This window comes from Rousettus aegyptiacus, unplaced genomic scaffold (assembly GCF_014176215.1).
Source record: "Rousettus aegyptiacus isolate mRouAeg1 unplaced genomic scaffold, mRouAeg1.p scaffold_m13_p_4, whole genome shotgun sequence".
In the NCBI taxonomy this organism is placed as follows: domain Eukaryota; kingdom Metazoa; phylum Chordata; class Mammalia; order Chiroptera; family Pteropodidae; genus Rousettus; species Rousettus aegyptiacus.
The window spans coordinates 142631374-142655018 of NW_023416307.1; the positions used below are offsets into that span (position 1 = coordinate 142631374).

General features: G+C 35.0%; 1 protein-coding gene across 11 annotated transcripts in view; it reads left to right on the forward strand.

Annotated features, from left to right (window-relative positions):
• The window catches only part of RBMS3 (RNA binding motif single stranded interacting protein 3), a 1178968-nt gene that overhangs the window by 807672 nt on the left and 347651 nt on the right, over window positions 1–23645 (forward strand). For all 11 annotated transcript variants that reach the window (XM_036219807.1, XM_036219806.1, XM_036219804.1 and 8 more), the window contains one exon: window positions 10784–10875. In XM_036219807.1, coding sequence (XP_036075700.1) covers window positions 10784–10875 — 92 coding nt within the window. The remainder of the gene's footprint in view (window positions 1–10783; window positions 10876–23645) is intronic.

Here is a 23645-nt window from a genome sequence, read left to right on the forward strand (position 1 = left end):
ATTACTCTTGTCTGCCTTGTCTGTTAGAATGTGCTTAAGTCACACAGAATAAATCAGGGTGCCAAAATTCAGCATAGTCTAAGAAGGTGAGGGAGTTGGAGAGAGAGGATGCCTTAGGCACTAGGCCAGGTGTTTTAAAGGCATTTTAGTTCATTCAATACCCAGAGCCAACATATAATTAAGGTAATATTATTATTACCCTTAATTTTGGTTGAGTGTTCTGCGCCTTTGGACTCATTGCTATTGAATAGGGGAGCTAGGATTTGAACCCGGACTGTATGTTGCCAACATCTTTGTCCTTCAATGACACCAAAGACTTTTCTATTAAATACACTTCTCCAGCGTGAGCTGCCTTGGGAGACTGTGTATTCCCTAACATTAGCATTGTCAATGTGGAGCCTGCAGAAGCATTTGGCAAAGAGACCATAAGGAAATTGTAAGATCAGATAGAGGTTGGATGAGATAGTGTTTAAGATCCCGATTTTCTCTGCAATTTTATGAGATCAGTAGGCCCAGTCCTGACTTGCCAAGTGGCTTATTGCAGACCAGGGTGTCTCAGTCTCCAATGTGCATACCGTCACCTGGAGATCTTGGCAGAGTGTAGAGCCTGACTCAGTGAATCTGGGGTGGGCCCGAGAGTCTTGCATTTCTAACAAACTCTCAAGTGATTCTGTCACTGCTAGCTCACAGACCACACATATAGTAGCAAAGTAAAAAACCTCACAGGCGAAGCCCCTCTGGTCTCTCCTTGCAAAGCCAGTTCCCTAGTGATTGAGGTCCTGACCCTAGTGAGGATGATTGTGTTTAAACATCCTGTCATAGTTCCCTAAACTGCATCTCAGCCAGCATGTCCCAGGATCAGGAATTCCTGTTCTCTTTAGACAGTTAGGATTCTTCAGGCAAGCCCTGCCTATAAGAACGAAGACCTCACCTGTAAGTCACGGATCCCCGGATAGTAAAGGGACAAGAGTTTGTACTCTTAGCTAACACACCAACTTACAAATTGTAGTAAAATTTCCTTGGGGAAACATGTCTTCGATTGTTGAAAAAAGTTCCACTTTCAACATAAATATGTGTAATCATCAGTATAATGACATGACTGTTCAAACTCTTGATATCCTTTCTGAATCACAGATATAAAATTTTGTTTCAGAAAGTCCTGATATAGTTCCAAAATTCCTTTGAGATAAATCCAGTTAATTGCAATGAGAAGGAAAATGGGCTTCGATCCCCCTGTATTTAAGAAGAGTATTGTTTTAATTTGACTTAACTGAGTTCTGATATCTTTGGTTTGCAATTCATAATGGTTTTTCTTTGGAACAGCTTTGAAGGGAACAAAACATTTAGGAAAATCACTCTGTAATGTTTAGGAGGCTTTAGAATTATTGTCTATCTATATTTTATTATTTTTTAAAATCTTTCAAAGAGTTGGAGTAAAATCAGTTTTGCAAGTTAGGAATCATGTGCAAAGGCATAATGTAGATCTCAGAAATTTTTAAGAAAGACTTGGGGAATTGAGATGCTAAAAATAATAAGTTGACAAGATTATTGAGATTCATATTTATTGACCAGGAACAAGTAGCTATATATGTCATGTGGAGAAAAGGCAAATTATAAAACTGTGTGGATAATTTGATATCATTTGGTTAAAAATAGAGACAAAATTTAATAAATAGTTTATTTTGGGGTGATGTCATTATGGCTAATTTTTCTCTATGTTGACTAAAATGTCTTCAATAAATTTGTGTAACTTTTAAAAGTAGAAGAAAACAACACTTCTAGTTATTTTTAGGGTAAAATGGACAATTGGGGAACTATTTACAAAATCTTAACTACAAAGTTTTTCATTATTTTTATTGCTCCATAAATCCCTAAGTTCCAGTAGTAAATACAATAGCAAGAGATCAAAAATTAGCTCTAGTTACTCTTTCAAGTGAGAACATTAAAAGGAATCATAGGACAGTTAGGACAGTTTCTTAGGAAAGCAGATGAGAGCAATAAGATCTAGGTAGAAATGGACTTACATTTCACCGAATACCATTTTGTTTGGCTTGATTTTTATTTTTTTTTAACAACATGTGTCTCTTACTCTCAATTGCCCATATCTTCACTCTAAGTTTATTTTTTTTTTAATTCTAATACAAAACTCGGATTGTGTTTTGTATACCAGATGGAATGGAGATAAGTAATTTGAGGTCCAAGAGGACGTTAAAGTCACCGTTCCTCATAGCGATAGGGTCAGCATTTGTGGATATTTATTTAAAATATCTGAAATAAGACCTATAAACACGTGATCAAAGACTGTGTCTAGTAAAATATGGGTCAACATTAGTCATATACATGGGTTTAGTGAAACAGAAAATGATGATGGATCCCTTTTCCAAGAAAATAATTGTGTTGAAAGGGAAGCAGGGCCTTGTACAGAAATTTAAATAAAGTAACAAGACGATGGAGGTAATATTACATGTGACAAAAACAGAGGCTTACAGGTAATACGTATTTCTTAAAAGGGTTGACTTGTACATAGGATTCACGTTCTCTTCCACCTTCTTTGCACTGAGCTACATTATTAATGCATCCCTCTGAGTGGTTGCCCAGTTCTGCAACAATGTCCATCCTGTAAAGATGAATGGATGGTGAATGAGGGTGTCTCTGCTGTAGAAGGATATATAAGACTACAAACCTGCTTCCCTCGTTATTGGCTGAAGCCTTTGTGTATACATGTGAATTAAAGTACCTGGGGGAGTGAGGAGGAGTATGGATGGGGGTCTTGTCCTCTCATTGATCCTCACACAATGGAGGCCATCATATCTACTCTTTTGATGGAGGAATAAACTATAGTTCTAGCTGTCTGTAAGACCAGGGCAAAGAGAGGGAGGGAAGGATGGGCCCTCAAGAATGAAATCATAGTTAGTTTTGCCTACCCTACTGTGCACTGGTATTGCAGACATTCGAAGTATTCAGTTACAGCTTGCTTCCATTGTAATTACAAACTCAATGGAATTGTTTTGTAATCAATACCCTGGCTGTCTTCTGCAGTTACACTGCACTGCATGCTTGTCCCTTCTGCTCTTTTTGATGGCAGAGACACATAGGACCAATGATTCATACAAGACACATTTTTTCATCTGTATCCTTGAACACTTCCTACTAGAAAAGTAGCCTGGCAAAATGATTCACAGAGGTTAATCTGCCCATTTACAGCCAAGCAGAATGTGTCCTTAATCTCTATAATATTATAATAAAATAAAGGTTGGTCTAGTCAAAGACCTTGGCAAATCAGTGAGTTTCTTTAATCTCAATAAAGCATAGTGATCTCTCTAAGCCAATAAATAATGATCCTTATCCTAATTTTGACTTTATTCGGTACAAAGAAGCAATTTCTCTCATTTAAAAATCAATTGAGCAGGGTGAGGAAGGAAGTGAGTTTTGGGATTTGAATTTGTGTTTGGTTTAATAAGACTTTTTGTGCAACATAAATGGAATGAGAAAGTGTCCCATTTTTAATTGGCATACTACTAAGTATGTTGCTTCCTATATTTGTCTGTCTTTGTAATTGTTTTATTCTGCTGGGAAATGCCATTTATGGCCTAATTTATTTTCCCTGGTCTACACATTTGTCATTTGTGCACAAAATATACTGAGTTTGCCCTGACCTGAGAGAAGTATGTGCCATTTTAGTATACTAGCACTTTCTTTTCACTTTTTATGTGGTACTGATTCCTCTCAATACCTTATGTTTAACTTAATTCATTTCTACTGTGTACAAAAACTGACAAACAGAAGTTGGAATAATACCTACATGTAAATTTAGAATGTGGACAGTTTTACAATCATGTCATTCATTGAAAGGGGACCTGATGCATGTATTCACTCTGATGAGGAAAACCCTAACCACCAAACCATGCATACTAAACTGAATACGAATATGCCATTTTGCATATGCTTACCTAACTTAACCCCTATGTGTAAGTACACCCTCCACCGTGATTAAATTCTTTATCTACCCCACTGGACTATAAACTCCCTGACAAGAAGAGCCATGTTAGAGTACCTTAGTTTTTCTTGTGGCATTTAACATGCTATCTTTATTGCACATAGTACAAATGTTCAGTAAATTAAATAATAATAATGAGAAAGTCACATTATGGCTCAAAAGTGTCCCTTATAACAGATAAATCCTATTTCAAAAACTGATATTTTAATTTAGTGTTTCTGGGACTAGAATATCTGAATGTTTAAGTGATTAAGCTCAAACATTAGAGGAATATACTGAAGCATTATAATGGATACTAAATAATGGACATTGTTACCCACCTTATTTGCCTCTATTTGTTAAGAGTCTAAAGGCTGTAGTCCTTTGCATGGGAAGTATATATGATGTCCTTTTCTGTATGACAGTTCCATCCTATTTTCTAAAGGCATTTCAAAGCATAGATTATTTCAGATTTTAATGGTTTAGGGTTTTTTCCCTCTCAAAATTAGCACTCTTGCCTCAGGCTTTTGCATTCTAGCAAGATCTGTCTTTTGCCTTCACTTTTCACACATCTCGGTTAGGCTACGTTGCTATTGCATTGGATCCTCTGTTGTGCACTTGCTCCATTGTAATGTTCACTCACAGGAAATGGGTGCAAAAAAGATAATGAAGAAACGACTGAGTTTTTGTGTTAGTATGATTCGATAAGTATAAAAATAGCAAATAACTTATCAGTGCTGTCCTTCAAGTACATTCTTTGATCACACAATGCAGAGAACTAGGAAATCCGATAATGAGAGAAGACCTTCAGCAATAACTCAGCAGATTACGGATGCAAGAGAAATCCAGCAGAAATACAGAGTCACAGAGGCAGCCTAGACTCCACCGAACTTTCCTGAAGCCCGCAAACTGCTCCTCTCTGCCTGCAGCCACCTTAACCTCCTTGCAGCTCAGTTTTCTTGCTCTGAGCCCAGATAACAGCCACAGAACATTGTGAAGCCTAAATAAAAGGTGGAGGAATTTATGGAAGGGCAATCTGAAACATATCCCAACTGTTAAATTTGAGTAGAATTTCAGTTGAAAGTATAATTCCTAGGCAAAGCGTTCTCGTACTCTCTTTAAAAATTGCATTTGACTCACATCTGGATCATCTTTCAAAGAACTTGGGTGCTGCATCAAGCCCTTTGTGTGTGAAGTGGTCTTCTATGACAGTCATTCCGAAGAGGAAGAGCCATGCGAATGTTGTGAAATTTGATGTGCAGTTACACTCTGAGCGAAAGTCTCCCTCGGATGCCTGGGTCCCTCCCACCACAGGTCTGAAGCTGGAGCTCTGGTTTTATCATCCCCTCCCCACCGTATAAGAACAATCTCAATGTTAGTAAATAAGTAAGCAGTTTAGCAGGGAATTTAAGGAGCCAGTAGCAACACTGAAGTATGAACCAAGCTGTTAAAGATGGTAAAGGATCATTTAACAAAATTCATATGAATTGTCACACAGTAGTCCAGTTGAAGGGCAAAGGTCACAGAGAAGCTGCCTACAAATGCACTAAAAAAATCCTCTGGACAATACTATTATTTGTAGAATTATGTCCCAATTTCCAAATATATATATATATATATATATACACACACACACACACATACACACACATACACACACATATATACATATATATATGTATGTATATATATAGATCAATAGATAGATATAAATATATAGGTATATAAATTCATATATATATATTTTTCTATAAAATTGTCAGTCTTGTAGTGCAACGAAAATAGTAAAACTTTAAATTAACACACAAAGTTTAAAGCATTTCAGGAAAACATTGATTATATCTGCCAATGGATTGAGTGTATTTGGCGAATGACCTAATTAGCGTGGAGTTGGTTCTTTCTCACTGCTCTGCTTCCCGCTAATTGCAGAACTGCTGGCCTTCTCCCCCTGATAAGGAAGAAAAACAAGGATGGGGTATGTGGAGAAGCATTGACATGATTCAGTTTTAATTCATTTGAACCTGCTGCCAAGCTTAATTATGTAATTGAGGGAGTGAGACCAGTGGGCTTCCAGCCACTTGGGCTGCAGTTTCTGATGGTTACCAGTCACGGGTGTTTTATCGAGGATTTTACCAGTCACCATAAAGCACTATTAGCTGGAGCTGAACTAATCTCCCTACCCTGCCCCTCACCAGATGTAGCTACAGAGGTTCCTGTTCCCAGACTTGATTATTTGTCATTAAGGAAAGCAAATTGAAACCAAATTGAAGTTCCTTTCTTCCTTAGTAAATGCATCATTATTCTTTAGGGGCTGCTTTGTATTTCATTTTTTCTTCATATTGTGATGTAGTATCTGCTGTCACATAAAACTCAGGAATGCAATGTTTATTTCTAGAATCAGAGTGTTTTTCAGTGTTGCTTGAGACATTTTTGCCTCTGAACTTTCATTTTAATTAAAGTGAGTGTGTATGAAAAACGCAGAAGTCGGCGAACTATTTAAGTTCTGGTTTCTTATTATTTATTTATAACTTTGTTTTACCTGGTTTTAGCTCCCCCATTGATGTCAAGATATTTTGTATGAAGGGGCCATTTTCTTTCCTTGCTGGCATGATGACTCCATAGAAATATACTTCTCCAAGTTCACCCTTTACCTCCCCGATTCAGAGGAAGCTGAGGGTATTTCATGCCTCACAGAAATTTCTTCTGTTTGTATTGGAGTTTAGCCCTGGAGATCAGCATTATAATTTTGTAATATCCTGTGAACATTTGATGGAGCTGGGGAGGCAGGGAAGAGGGGAAAGGAGAGGGAGGAGCCCAGAGAGAAGAAGCCTCGCTGGAGTAATAAGAGACCAGGAGTCATGAAATCCAAGGCTGCCATTCTGGGCGACAGCATGGCTGAGCCAGCACTGTTACTGCCTGGCGTTTATGTTGTTCAATACAGTCAAAGTGTATTAACAGCCATTCTTATCAGTTAATTTCCACTGTGGTCCCATGAAGTAAGTTAGCATCTTTTAAACAGGCTTTCGATTAATTTTGACAAATATTTACTAAGCACAGGCTACGTGTTATACACAGCCCCGGTAATGGGGAACAGACAAAGAAATAATACCTGGTAACTAAGGGTGTTCTTTTTTTAAAGAATTCCAGTTACATTGAAGGGAAGAGTCTCTCTTTTAGCAAAAGGTAGACTTCATATATGTTTTAGATCCCCTCACCCCTTCGCCTCAGGAATATTATTCTATAAATTATCCCCTTGCCCTTCTGAAGCTTTAATCTCACGCTTTTTGCTTGATCTTTCTTATCAACAATCACAAATGCCAAAAACAGTCCCTTAGAAGGTGTAACAAATAAGTATTTGTTGAATAACTTGAATAAAGAATACTTCTCTACCTTGGCTTCACACTGAAATCAGCTGGGAATAAACACACACACACGTGTGTGTGAGTGTGTATGTGTGCGTGTGTGTGTGTGTGTGTGTGTGTGTGTGTAAACACTTGGGCCACATTCCCCAAAATATTGATTTAATTTTACTGGGGGTGAGTTCTGGGCATTGATATTATTTTTAGCTCCCAAAGTGATTCTAGCGTACAGCTACAGTTAAAAACCATATTATCGTCTACAAACAAACAAAAACAACTCATTGTACCTCACATAACCCCCCTTTAGCTAAAGCTGCCTATTAGTTCTCCATCCCAGCCAAGATAACGGCAAAGAGACCTCTAACCACTCTCTCTGCCTCCTCATCTTTCTCGCTCTTCTACTACTCAGGCAGACTTCATTCTTACCACTTGCCTAAAGTAAATCACAGTAATGACATCGACTCTCCTAAACACACTGGGCATTTCCAAGTTCCCGTTGAGTTTATATTCTCAGTAGCATTCGGTACAGTTGATCTCTCTCTCCTCGGACACTTCCTCACCTTGGCTCTGAGACATCCTACTTCCCTTTAGTTTCCTTTTTCTCGCTGATTCTCCCTTCCCCTCCTGTGCAATCTTATTTTCTTATTTGACACTAAATGCTGAAGCTGTTCAAGCTCCCCAAGCCGGGCCCTCTGTTTCTATTAACACTAGCCATTTTTTTTTTGTCTATTTCCATCTTTGTAAACATCTTTATGCTGTCTACCTCCCTATTTATATTTCCAATCCTATTCCTTGTTTGTGCACCAGTCTAAACACTCCAACTGCTACGTGCCATTTTTACTTAGAAGTCTCGTAGGCATTTCCGGCTTAACATGCATCAAGCCAATATTTTAAGTTTCCCATCTCCCCTGTGTGATCCTTCTTCAGTCACCCCATTTCAGTAAATCACATCTCCACCCACCCAGTGGCTATGCCAAGAAAGCAGGGTAGTAATCCACGTCGTCTGTATCTCCCTTACTCCCAACCCAGTCGATTCGTTACTGAGTCCTATTAACTATACCTCCAAAATATAATTCAGATCATTTCTTTCATCCCATTCATTTCCTTTGCCTCTAAGTCACCTTTCTGGTTCCATTCTTGCTGCCCACCTTCTCCACAACCATTTACTCTACAGCAGAAGCCAGTTGGAGTGACGGTGTGAGAAATGCAGATCCCTTCATGCCACTCTTTCCTTAAGGCTTTCAATAATAAATAACCAATAGTTAGATTCTATATTATATGCTCTTGCTTTCTTTCAGAGGAGACATGCTATTTTGTAATTAGAGATTCACTTATGTTTATGGATTTATGTCCATCTCCCAACTCAACATAAGCTGCATAAGATGAGAACTGGTACTGTTTTATTCACTACTATTTAACCTGTGCCTGGCCAAGTGGCTGAAATTAAGTTCATTATTGAATGAAAGAATGAGCATGGAAATGGATGAGGAAGATTGACCAAAGCATGAGGTGCAGGGGGGGTGCCTTGCCAAACCTCGCCTAGCCAGGTCTACTGAGAACTCAACTATACCATCAATAATGTCCTGACTGAACGGGCTAGGCTGAATCCGTTAGTGGAATTGTTTTATCCTGTGCCCTAACTTCAAAATCCAAGGAATTTTTAAGAATTTCATTCTCTCCATCACGGGTTTCAGGGGCTACTAAAAATGGTTCACAAAGTGAGGTTACAAAGCAGTTCATCGTGTGGTGTATTTGGGGAGTATATATACAGATGGCCTCAAATCCTGGATCTGCAAATTAAGCAGCTTATGATTCCTTATCACTTTGCCTCAGTTTTTGCATTTATACCCATGAATGTGCATGGGGACCAGAGTACATAAAGTTATGTACTTTGGTCAACCACCCAGCATAGTATCTGGCACACAGGAGATAATGTCTACATTTTAATTTTACTTTCCACTTCCCTTAACTCTAATATTTAACTTACTTTGTTCTTTTTCCTCTTTTTCCCTCTGCCTTTTTTTTTCCTATCTTACTCAGTGGGTGGTAATACTTATATCATTCATGCAGTTTGGATTTTGTAGGGAGAGAAGAATTAGCAGTACAGAACAGTCTCCCTTTTGGATTAGAAATACAAACTTCACAACTACTCTGCCCAGCTTTTTAAGAGCATTTTATGTACACTGCTGGCTAACAAGTTCATTTCAGGATAACATGCTGGGAGGGAAAAAAAAAAGAAGACAGGTTCGAGGAGAGAAAATTAAACAGTTAATTAAAAGAAACAACTTGGTAATTAAATTCTCTTGCACATTTCTTCAGTTATGTGGGGTTGGGGGGGTGGAATCACAGTTCATGGTTAGTAAATTTGCTTTAATAGCTCACCTCCAAACTTCTAATTGAGAGAAGTATAAGAGTACAGAGCAAATTCCTGCCTAACAGATGAAAAGAGGCGTAGGATACATATGGTGGCCTTTTTAGATGTGCCAAACAAAGCTGCCCTCATACTCATTCTTGGACATTTTAAATATTCTTGGCAGCACACATCACTGTTAGTGATGAACTCATATCAGCTATTTTATGAACCTGCAAAATCCCTTTTTCATTTATTCTGTTTTACTGGCTATTTATTCGGCATCACTCTGTATACATACACACAAACACACGTCCACACACACGCACACAATCAGTGAACAGTATAGACAACTGTTGTGCCCTTTTCAGGTTATACTCAGGTAACAAGTGACATGAGCGTTTTAAAAGTATTTATTTATTTTTAAAATGTGTTCTTTATTTTTAAAGAAGTGTGAATATTTATCTCATTATTCACTTTATTCACTTATCACAGATCACTTTAGAATCAAAATAATGTTTTTAGATGTTACTGAGAGAGATAAGGTCCTGTAATGAATTAGTATCAGCTTAGGAATCAACTGGAACTAGGTTCAAACCCTGACTTTCCTTTACAACTTTTACGTATTCGCACAGTCAGCATATATTTATTGAATACCTTCTGTGTGCCAGGTACTGCTGAGGTTGCTGGTGATATCTTTATGCAAGTTCTATCATGGCTTTTATTAATATTAACTTTAAAAATTAACTTTAAAAACTTTAAAAAATATTTTTCAGAATTTTGTGTTCCTCAATCATGCAGCAAATCCAGTGAAGAAAGTGGAACATGGTTAAATAATCTATTACCTTACCAAATTAGTCAAAATCAGGTTGCTGGTTGCACACCCAACCTCTAAAGCAATCACTAGGAAATAGGACTTATCGTTTTATGTTTAATGATATTTTGGTAATTTTTCTGGACGTAGTAAGGACCATATATTGAGAGCCTTTATGTTCTACCAGGGACATGAATGCAAGTTTGACGACAAATAGATATTCTATCGATATGATAGAGATGCAGTTTTTGTGAGCGCTAATGAGGGGTTTCGTGTTTTCACAGGTTACGGTTTTGTGGATTTCGATAGTCCCGCAGCTGCACAGAAAGCAGTAGCATCTCTCAAGGCGAATGGCGTGCAGGCACAGATGGCCAAGGTAAGAGTGGTATTCAGATTCTGTTTGTTTTGTGATCATATATTTCTCTGTTGCTGTGAGCTGAAATCAGAATAGGAGTTTGAAATAATTTGGATTATATTTATCTGTTAGGGAAAAGTAAGAAACCCCACAATAAATTTGGCTTAGAAAAATCTGTCTGATTTATTTCACTGTTTCTTTGTGTATATTTATTAATGTGTTCTTTTGTTACAGTGACCTCATTAGTGATTTAAGGGCACTTGTGAACGGTTTTGTGTTGCCTAAAAGGGGTGGACATGTGTGTGTGTCTAGGGTTTTCATCAGTAATAGTGGTAGAGCAGTATAGTTTGGAGCAAGCTGTCTTTGATACATAGTGCTAAAGAAATTGGTTACTCTCATGTCAGGGAGAGCTGATTGCTAAATGATGAAGTTGTGTGATCCGTTAGGGAAAGAGGTTAACTAACCAAAGTGTATGCTATCTAGACTGTAGGCATTTCACTTTGGCTTTTATTGAGTTTCCTAAATAATAACTTCCTAGATATTAATAATTTTCAATTCTTATTGATATGTAGAATAAATAGTATGGAAATTCCTATCTGAAATTATAATACATTTTTATATTCAAGGAAATGAAGTTATTTATTATAGTGTAGTATCCTGATTGCTGTGGCAGTTACAATAATCTATAGGTGTGATAAAATGACATAGAACTGTATATGCATACTGTATCAATGTCAATTTCTTGGTTTTGATATTGTACTATAATTACATAATATGTAATCTTGGGGGAAATTGGATGAAGGGTACATGTGATCTCTATATGATCTTTATAAATTTCTGTAAATCTATAATTTTACCAAATGAAAAGTTTTAAAAAGTAATTCATAATAGACAAGCTTGGTACATATTTGCTTTAAAATAATAGTCATTTTGTATTTGTTCACATGCAATTTAAGTTTTTATTTTTGATTACTATTACTATTTGAATTTATCTCCAATTCTCAAAAGTTATATGAAAGAGCCAACAGAACTTGAAATTCTTATCTAATGCATTTATACTTTATTCATGTGTACACTTATCCTTAACTATTCCCATAACAGCTGAATGATATAATGATGAAGTCATTAAGTATTTGGTCATTTGAGTTTTGTTGATCACTAATATTCTGCGATAACGTTTCTCAGTTTCAACCTAGGAAAACTAGAGGTGGGATATTTGGTTTTCTTTATCTTCAGTTGTCTTCTAGCTAGCTAACATTACCCATATCTGCTAACCTTTAGTTGTGGTTCAGGTCCCATATAGATTGCTTCGATTTATTGCCTTTTATGACTCATAGTTTTTCAAGGTGATCTAAATTAGAATTTGAATTCTTTTGGTGGCATAATATAGTCCTCATCAGATTTGTGCTGGAAGCTTTGAATTTGGTCATGAACTAAGATTGATGAAGTTAATATTTGTAATTAATAAGGAAATTATGTACATGTCTTGGTTTAAAGTTTCCTTGGCAAAGAATTAAGTTACTTGGCAACTTAAGTAGCAACTTATACCTAGAAAACAAGTGATAAACTATTGTTGCTAGGTATATACGAAATATAAAACTTGCATTTAGATTGAAAGTTAGCAGCTGTTGATAAGAAAAGTATTATAAAAATGCTTATAAAATTGTTATTGGAATATATTTGATCTATTCTATTGATAAACAACAAATTTTAGAAATTACTAGATTGTGGCAATTTAGAAATAATGAATACAGTGTGTATAATCTTTCAAATGTTCTGAATGTACACACATACACACACACACACACATACACACAGACACATGCATTTACTGGAGTAAAAAATCACTGCTGTCTTACACAACAGGAAAAGAAAGTTGGCGTTGACTTTATAACTACTGAGGAGCCACTGTGAATCCCTTCACTCTGTTTCTGATCATTCTACACAAGGAATCTCTCTCTGTCTCTCTCATTCTCTCTTACACACACACACACACACACACACACACACACACACACACATCTACCAATTACTGACATTGCGCCTAAACAGGTTATTGAAAAGAAAATATTTTTAAGAGCTCCTAAAAAATTGTTTCTTATAGCTAGAGTTTTTGTACTACACACACAATAAGGAGATTCCAACTAGAATATTTAAAGGCATTTTTATTTTATTTCACTTTATTTCTGGAGTTGCTGAAAGATTTCTGCCTTATTAATTATGCTTTCTGTGGAGTAAATACTATTCCCCCTTTTCTCACAAACTTCGAATCTAAAGCCTAGAGCTTTAGATCCACATCTGCCTACTGGAAAACTTTCAGTAGTAAATGACTCTGTAATTTAACTACCCAGAAGCAAATAAATAGCCTCCCTTTGACAACGAAATGGAACAAGCTTGACCACTTGTATTAGCTGATTTCTCACTGAGTTATTGGATTTCATGGCATTTTTTTCCTTTGTCCTGGTGATAACTATTATTTATTATCATATAAACCTGCAGTCTGCAGAGTGTGTGAAACTCGCACTATATATATATATATATATATATATATATATATATATATATATATATATATATAGTCATTTAAGTATCTACTGAATTGCCTCCTGCATCCTCATTCTTATCAATATTCTGCTATGCAGGTTGTGATGCCACATTTTAACAACTCTGGGATTTTAAAGCAAAAAAGTTGCAAATAATCTAGGTTCCTAGTAGCAACCTGGAGTGAACATGAAGCTTTCCAAGCAAATCGCTTTATTAAGCTAACTTATTCCTATGTGTGTATATGAAAAATTCAACTGATTTGTCAACTATGAGGAATTAAACAATAAAGCATTCAGTAAGTGATAATTGATTAATAATGTATAATCATTAACACAGGCTAACATTTTCTGTATACTTGCTGTTCTGCCAAAAAGAGTTTTTAGGGATCAAAGGATATGTTTCTTTTAGGGAAGCAGATTTAAAATATTTTAGTAATACATAGTGGTTAAATGTATAGATTTGAAGAGATAAAAACTTGGCTTTGAATCCTGGCTCCAATACCACCTGGCTCTGTGACCTTGGCTATGTTATTTAAATATCTCTGAGTGTCTCTAATAACAATATTTAGATTATGGAACTGCTATGAAAATTAATAAAAAATGCACAAAGAATTTAGCATAATGCTTAGATTATACTAAATTTTAATAAATGTTAAGTATTTAATAAATGTTTTATGCATTAAATTCACATTTGTTACTGAACTTTCTATAAATTCTAATGATACTTTAAGTATTATGTTATTACAAAACAGTTTCTTGACAAATATAAGAAATAATATCAATCAGTAAACATTTTTATCACCTGCTGAGTGCCAGGCACTTTGCTAGGTGTTAAAGAATCAAGATGGAATAAAACTTCTTTCTTATTCTAAATTTTTAATAGTTAGTGTATCTCCTGGGATTCCTATAGCTCTGGTTTAGAAATATTGCCTGTTACTCTTTTTGCCAACCTTAAGGTATTTAGAAGAAAGTCATTGGCTGAGGAATATGTCTCTGTACGCTTAAAAAGAAGAGCTGAGAAACCAGCTGACAATAGCCTAACCCTGTAGGTATTTATTTAACTCATTAATAAGAAAGGCATAAATAGACAGTGTAGGGCAAATGCTTTGAGATACCATCAAAGTCAAGGCCGCTCTGCCGTTCTTTATGAGTATCTTTCATTCATACATATTTATGTGTGAGTTTATAAAGCTCCAGCTACTGTGTTTCCATTTTAACCAGAAAAAAGAAAAGGACAAAAGTCTGGAGGATCATTCTGGCTGATTCTGTCCTTTTAAAAGCTTTCTTAGGAACTTGCGGTTACATATTAATGGCCAAAACTGAGTCATGTGGTTTTCCCCTTAGCTGCAAGAGAGTCTCGGATGATGAATAATTTAGCATCTTTGCCTCCAGTAGAGGAAATTAAGAATAGTTCATCTTTTTGGTTATCTAACATCAATAACACCATTCTTCCCATTTATACATTTTGGGTGGCATGCATTCATTCTTTTTCCAAGGGAGCCTACCTCAAAGGCTCACTTTGTAATTAATTATATCTAGTGATGCTGTCATTTCCACCAGACCCAGACAGACACAGTTTCTCCTCACGGGCTTAGCAACTAGCAACTTTAAAAGACAAACTATCTGTCTGAATTCCCACAATGTAGACTGATAAGCAACAGGATGCATGAAACTGAAGGAAGAGTGCAAAAGAGAAACAAATAGAAATCACTGATTGCTAATACATGTCAAATCCTCTCGGGCAGGAATAGTATTCTAGCTTTGTCAGTGGAGTAAGTTCTTTGGTTAACCTATTATATAACCTTTGTCTGTCATTCACAGGGATCTCCTTTGCCCATCATTGTCCATTGCCTCACTGAGGCCTCACTGGAGGTCGTACAGCTTTAGAAGCTGAGTTTTCTTGGATGTAAATTTGGAGGCTTTACAATGGCTCTACATATTGAACAGTCATCAATTATAACCAATAAAGCCTTGAACTATCTCAAGCTTAGCAAGCCTCTTTCTTATTTGCTGTCTTTCAATTCTAAACAGAAGTAAACAGAACATCTCTTTCTAGATGAGAGACCCACAGAGAAGGAGTTGCCTGCTTCTTGGGGCCTTAAGAAAGGTCTTATCAGGTCAACTACTAGGACTGTCAATCTAATTACCAAAGGTGATTCACCACATTATGAGATACATAGAATAAATCAAAGTTAAGTGATCACGAAAGAGACCACATGTCCAAGATATCAGGGATAATATAAAAATATAATGTGAACAATGAGAATAATATAAAAATATTATGTCAATCATGGCAGAGAACCAGACTGAGACTAGAAGAAAAGAATTCTGTCTTGTAAATCAATGACCTTAAGAGTTAGTAGTCCTCTTTGGTAAAAAAAAAAAAAAAAAAAAAAAAAAATTGAAATGAGTAGATTTTTTTTCAATTGATATTGGAAAAAATAAAAAGTGAAAAATCAGTTAATATAGGAAAATTAATTCTGTAAATCGAATATGTGTATGATGCACACAATTAATTTAAAAATATATTACCTCAGTGGTTAATACATAACCCTAACAGTTTATTCTAGCAGTAGAATTTTCCTTAATGAAGGAAGGGCCTATTACACAGAATAATGTAGAAAAAACCTTTTTTTAAAAGGCTCAACCACTAGCTTCATGACGTGACTTGTTGTCCACCAAAGCTACTCCTTTGAATGCAGAGGCACATGCCAGGCTCGGCCACCCAGACTCTTAAGGTCTAAGATGATATTGATAGTCTCCGCTTTTACCAATCCTAGATACGTGAGTAAATAGGTTGTTTGGTGTCCATGGGTCACTGCAATGTGGTGGGACCTACTGGCAAACCAAAGCCAAAAAAGGAAGCTTTCAAAGGCTCCCATGCAGGAAGGACAGAGGTACTGTTCAAGGGCAGCTTCAGAAAGTGATAAGGAAGATGTTGCTTCCTAAGACTAGGTGGGAAACTCAATCAGTACATTATGTAATGATAGGCAAGTGCTGTCTGGGGATTTTAATACCCCACGAATAATGTCTATGTGTTTTGTTTTGTTTTTTTAAATTTGTTTCACAACAAGATCAAAGAATCAGAGAAGCCTATCTACTATTATTTATCTACATATCAAAATATTTCCAGTGGTATAAGATCTATACCCTGTAATTTAGGTAGGAATCTTTTTTATTCTCCTAGTTTCTCGATACATTTATGTTGAAAGCCTGTTGTGGACCAAGATTGTTCTACATGCTGAAGAAATAACATTGAACCATCGTTTTATGAGGGTCATGTTCTACTGATGGAAGGCAGAGAATAAACAAAGAAATATAATATGTTACAGAGTGAGAAGTAGTTCAAAAACAATTGAAATAGGTTGGAAATACTAAATATATAAAAGATGATGATGGTGGTTGAAGGTTGGACTGGCATGCATTTTAAATAGAGTGGTCAGGTCATCCTGACGAGGTGACATTTGAACAGAGAACAAAAGGAAATGAGAGCAAACTATAATATATTCAAGAGCTTGTTATGAAAAATATTTATAATAATTTAAAACAGAGCAGGCTTTTTAGTGAGCTAACATGTTTGAGTTTTGTGATAATCTATATTCTATACCTTATTCTTAATAATAGAACAATTAAATACACCACCTCCTTTATTTTTTGTGGGAGTTTCTGGTTTCAAATTATTCTAACAGTGCATTTCTCTAAATATATTTTTCATATAAACCAAATTATGAGCCAGTAAATATTTTCTTCTAACATTTAAGTTATTTTGTTCTATTGTACTGGTGACTATAAAGATATGACAAGATACCCTACACTGCTGTTATGGAAATAACTAATTCCAAAGACTAGAAGTCCAATGTTGGTTTTAACACAGTTTATTGCTCTTGGATGACTGATGCCATGTAATAAAAACCTTGCTCTTTCTCATTTCTTAAAATTAATGTTAGAGTCATGTACTCCTGTGGAAGAACATCTCTAACAAACACCAACTATTATTTTCCTCATGATTGATATTTTTTAAATTGTCAGTAAAAGAAATACTAATGGATGGTCTTTTATATATCTGTAAAGTATTTGTGAATGTCTGCTCTGTTTGCCATGTCAACATGGCTCATCTGCTCCCCGCCTCCAACCCTTTTATTCTGATCCTAATGCTGAACGCAGGGATTCGAAAACCAATATTGAAATTGTCAGGGTTGATCTTAATCCTATTTGTTAATTATTTGAAATTTTTGAAGCTGAATCCTCTAAAGTTAAATATTTGTATTAGCTTCTACAAAATGATTTACATAATCTGCTAGTGGGTACTACCCTGCGCTTCTGCATGGATTCCGCTGCATCCTCTTAAGTGAAATGGTGGGAACATTGCTTTAATACAATTTCCTGTTTTCCTACCATTTGAAAAAAATCAATGAAAAATTTACCTTAATTTGTATCATAAGTTGGGGGTCCCTAATCAGGTGACCAGGTACTATTTTACTCAAGGATATGTGTGGAATACAAGTTTTCTTCAATTTTCAATAAATACCAACTCTTTCATCTTACCTCTCTGAAGGGAACATGTCCACAGGCTGATCTCAATCAATATCTCATTTCTTGATATACTGTGGAGAAATCTAATAATGAACAATCTTCATTCATGACTTTAATAATTTGTTCTTAAAGTTGTAAGGAACAGATCCTTTCTCTGGCCACATTGTTATGAATTGAGGGGTTCTAATTTTAAGTACAACTTTGTCCCTTATAGATTCAAATCCCATTGGAAAAGACAAATAATAAAACTGTCAATTTAATTATTATAATAGAAAAAACGTGGCTCGTGTTCATAAGGAAATGAGTTTTTTAATCCTCAAAGTTAGATTTATCTATCCAGTTACAGCAGGTGCCGGAGAAGTATGGATCCCCGAAAAGAGATAAGGGCTTGTCTTATCATGAAACCTAGAAAAAAATAGTGAAGGTGCTGTCTGCTGGCAGACAGATCTCAGGGAAAAGGGAGGGAGCAGAGAAGCCAGACTTGCTTAGTTCTTGCTCTCAAACTCACAATTCAGATAAGTCATCACTCCTCCCATTTGGGACTATTAATTAAGTGGAAAGGTTAAGAAAAAGGATAAGAGTGTTACACCAACATCCTTCCAGATGAAAATATAGTGAGAAGGGGTGGAAGCCTTGACGCCTACTCCTAGCCAAATCTAATTGCTTTCTGCATCTTATTTTGCACCACACCTTAAAGGAAATTATTGGATAAATCGGAATGTTAGAATTTTATATACGTGTGTGTGTGTGTGTGTATGTATATATTATATTATTCTTAACGATATAACATTCTAACTTGGAGAAACCTGCTAAGCACTGAGGCACTTTGTTTACCTGTTTTTGCATTTATTTTCCACTGATGTGTTATGCAACTCTCTTCAAGTCCCTTACCTGTTTCTATTCCAAAAGAAGCAAGGAAACATGCAAGAAAATGTAGGGGGTAGAGGAAATTATATATGAGTAACTGCTGTGTGCTAGTGAATAACTTAAGTGTATTTACAGTTATTATCTCATTTATTTTGCTAGGATCCTGTGAAGTACATGTAATTCCCAACTTAAATGTGAAAAAACAGGATGACCCAAATTTACAAACATAGTCCAATGTTGAAGCTTGGTTTTGAACGCAAACCTATGTAGTCTCAAAGCCTTGTTCTTTCCAAGGAAATTATAAGGCTGCTAATATTGTCATCAAGTTTTTTTTAGTGGCACTTGACTATTTGGTTTCTTTTCTCCAATCTTTATTGACATTTAATCGAAATATGGCTTTGTGTAAGTTTAAGGTATATGAGGAGACAATTTGATACACATATATTGCGAAAATGATTCTGAATAGAGTTAGTTACTTCCATCACCTCGCATAATTACTATTTATTTTTTGTGGTGAGAACATAAGATCTACTCTTTGAGCAACTTCCAAGTATATGATATATTATTAATATAGTACATTCTGTACATTTGATGTCCAGAATTTATTCATTTTATAACTAGACTTTTATAACTTTTGAGCAACATCTTCCCATCTTCCCAGCCTCTGGCAACCATCATTCTATTCTCTGTTTCTGTGAGTTTAGCTTTTTAACATTCCACATATATGTGATGTCATAGAGTATTTGTTCTTCTCCATATGATTTATTTCACTTAGCATGATGTCCTCAGGGTCCATCCATGTTATCACAAATGACAGGATTTCTTTCCTTCTTATGGGTAAATAATATTATGTTGTGTATATGTACCCTATCATTTTTATCCGCTCATCCATAAATGGATAATTAGGTTGTTTTCCTTATATTAAATAATGCTGTAGTGAACATGTGAGTGCAGGTATCTCTTTGCGATCCTGTTTTCATTTTCTCTGGTCTATGAGGAACCTCCATAATATTTTCCACAGTGACTGTACCAAACTACTTTTGCACCAACAGTGCATGAGGGTTCCCTTTACTCCACATCTTTGCTAATACTTGTTATTTCTTAGGTTTCAATGATAGCCATTCTAATATGTGTGAGGTGATATCTCATGGTAAATTGGATTTGCATTTCTCTGATAGTTAGTGATGTCAAGTCAAGCATTTTTTTCATGTACCTGGTGGTCATTTCTATATCTTCTTTGGAAAAATCTCTGTTCAGTACTTTTGTCCATTTTTAATTTATTTATTTTTTGCTTATATATTGAGTTGCCTATATATATTGGATATTAACCTCGTATTAGATAAATGGTTTGCAAATATCATCTATCTCATTCCTAGTTTGGCTTTTAATCTCGTTGATTGTTTCTTTTGTGGTAAAAAAATTTTTTTGTTAGATGTAGTGTCAATTTATTTTTGCTTGTATTTCTTGGGCTTTTGGCATCATATCAAAAGAACAAATTGCCAAAATCAATGTCAAAGAGCTTTTTCCTTATGTTTACTTCTAAGAGAGTTCTGGTTTTAGGACATGTTTAAATCTCCAATCCATTTTAAGTTAATTTTTTTTGAGTTGTATGAAAATAGGACTCCAATTTTATTCTTCTTCATATGATTATCTAATTTTCCTAACATCATTTATTGAAGAGACTATGCCTTCCCCAGTGAGTATTCTTGGCTCCCTTGTCAAATGTTATTTGACTGTAAATGCTAGGGTTTATTTGTAGGTTTAGATTCTGTTCCATTGGTCTATGGGTGTATTTTAGTGCCAGTACTATATTATAGCTTCGTAAAATAGTTTTCAATCAGAAAATATGAGATCTCCAGCTTTGTTTTTCTTTCTCAGGATTTCTTTGACTATCAGAGGTCTTTCGTGATTCCATACAAATTTTAAGATTGTTTTTCAATTTCTGTTAAAAATGTCATTGGAATTTTGATAGGATTGAATTGCGCTGAATCTATTAATCACTTTGGGTACTGTGAATATTTTAACAAAATTAATTCAAACTGTGAACAAGACATAATGTTTCATTTATTTATGTTTTCTTCAATATCTTTCATCAAAGTTTTACCATTTTCAGTGTTCACAGAGCTTTTATTTCCTTGGTTAAATTTATTATTCATTTTTTCTCTTTAATGCTATTATGTATGGGATTGTTTTTATTATATCTTTTACAAATAATTTGTGGTCAGTTATAGAAATGCAACTGATTTCTGCATATTGATTTTTCATCCTGCAACTTTACTGACATTGCATATGAATTCAAACAGTTTTTAGTGGAGTCTAGAATTTTTTCCATATAAGTTCATATCATCTACAATTTTACTTCTTCTTCATTTTGGATAACTGTTTTTCTTCTTCTTGCCTAATTGCTCTGGCTAGGACTTTCAGTACTATGTTGAATAGGAGTGGTTAGAGCACCCCCCCTGATCTTAGAGGAAAAACTTTTAACTTTTCACTATTAAAGGTGATATCATTTGTGGGCTTATCATACATGGCCTTTATTATGCTGAAGTATGTTCCTTCTATACTCAATTTGTTGAGAGTTTATATCATAACTAGATGTTGTATTTTATAAAATGCTTTTTCTGCATCTATTCAGATGATGACATGATTATAGTATTGTGATCTATTTATTGATTGTGTATGTTGAACATAGTTAAATCCCAGGGATAAATCCCACTTGATTATACTGTATTATCATTTTAACGTGTTATTGAATTTTATTGCTAGTATATTATTGAGAATATTTGCGTATATATTTGTCAGGGACATTGACCTGTAGTTTTTGTTTTGTTTTGTTTTTGTTTTTGTAATGTTCCTTTTGGGCTTGTTATCAGGGTAATTCTAACTTAATAAAATAAGTTTTGGAGAATATCTTCCTCTTTAACATTTTGGAAGATTTAAGAAGGATTAGTGTGAATTTTTCTTTAAATGTTTGATAGCATTCACCAGGAAATCATCTGGCCCTGGACTTTTCTTTACTGAAAGGCTTTTGATCACTCATTTGATATTCTTATTGGTAATTGGTCTGTTCAGATTTCCTATTTATTTAAGATTCAGTCTTGGAAGATTGTATGTTTCTAGCAATTTATCCATTCCTTCTAGGTTATCCAGTGTATTAGCATGCAATTGTTCATATTAGTCTCCTATGATCTTTGTAATTCTGGCAGTTATAAATCCCCTCCTTCAATTATGATTTTATTTATCTGAGACCTCTCTTTTCTTTTCAGTTAGTCTAGCTAAATGTTTGTCAATTTTGTTTAGCTTTTCAAAAACCATCTCTTAGTTTCATTGATCTTTTTTATTACTTTCCGGTCCCTATTTCATTTATCTCTACTCTGTTTTTTGTTATTCTCTTCCTATACTAACTCTGGACTTATTTTGTCCTTCTTTTTCGAATTCCCTGATGTGTAAAGTAGGTTGTTTATTTAAGATCTTTCTTTTTCTTAATGTTGGTGTTTATTGCTATAAGCTTCTCTCTGAGAACTGCTTTTGCTGCTTCCAATTAATTTTGGTATGCTGTGTTTCCATTTTTGTTTGTTTTGAAACATTTTTTTTTATTTCCTTTTTAATTTCTTCTTTGACACATTGGTTGTTCAGAAGTGTGTTGTTTAATTTCCACATATTTGTGAATTTTCCAGTTTTCCTTCTGTTATTGATTTCTACTTTCATAACACTGTGGTTGAAAAACATGCTTGGTATGATTTGAATCTTCTTAAATTTGCTTAGACTTATTTTACGAGCTATCGTATGATCTATCCTGGAGAACATTTCGTGTGCACTTGAGAGAATGTATATTCTGCTACTGTTAGATGAAATGTTCTGGATACGTCTGTTAGGTGCATTTGGTTTAAGGTATAGTTTAATTTCAATGTTACCTTATTGATTTTCTGTCTGGATGATCTATGTGTTGTTGAAAATGTGGTAATGAAGTTCCATACCACTAATATATTGTGTCTATTTCTCCTTTCAGGTCTGTTAGTATTTGTTTAAAAAATACTCTGATATTGGGAACATGTATATTTATGATTGTTATCTCTTTTTTTATCAACTGACCCCTTTATCATTATATAACGACCTTCTTTATCTCTTCTTTGGTTTTAGCTTAAAATATATTTTGTCTGATATAAGTATAGCTATCCCTCTTTTCATTTTCTTTTGCATAGAATATTTTAATCCATCTCTTTATTTTGAGCCTGTGTGTCTTTAAAACTGAAGCGAGTCTCTCATAAGCAAGATATAGCTATGTCTTGTTTTTCAATCCATCTACCCATTTTATGCCTTTTGGTTAGATAATTTAATCCATTTACCTTTAAAATAATTATTGGTAAGTAAGGACTTACTAATGTCATCTTATTCATTGTTTTCTGGTTGTTTTGTATTTCCCGTGTTCCTTCCTTCCTTCCTTCCTTCCTTCCTTCCTTCCTTCCTTCCTTCCTTCCTTCCTTCCTTCCTTCCTTCATCTCTCTCTCTCTCTCTCTCTCTCTCTCTTTCTTTTTATTTCTTGTTGACTTCTCCGAATTGACGATTATCAGTGATGGTAGGCTTTGTTTCCTTCTTTTTCTTTTTCTTTTTAAATCTACCTGGTCTTTTCTTTGTGGTTACCATGAGGCCTATATAAACATTTTATAAAAATAATGTACCTTATGCTGATAACAACAACTTTGATGGCATATAAAAATTCTTTTACTCTCCTCCTTTTATGTTTCTGATGTCACAATTTATCCCTTTTTATATTAATAAAAATTTCATACTATAGCTGTTTTAACTTTATACTAGAGTTAAATGATTGACACACCACCATGTTACAAT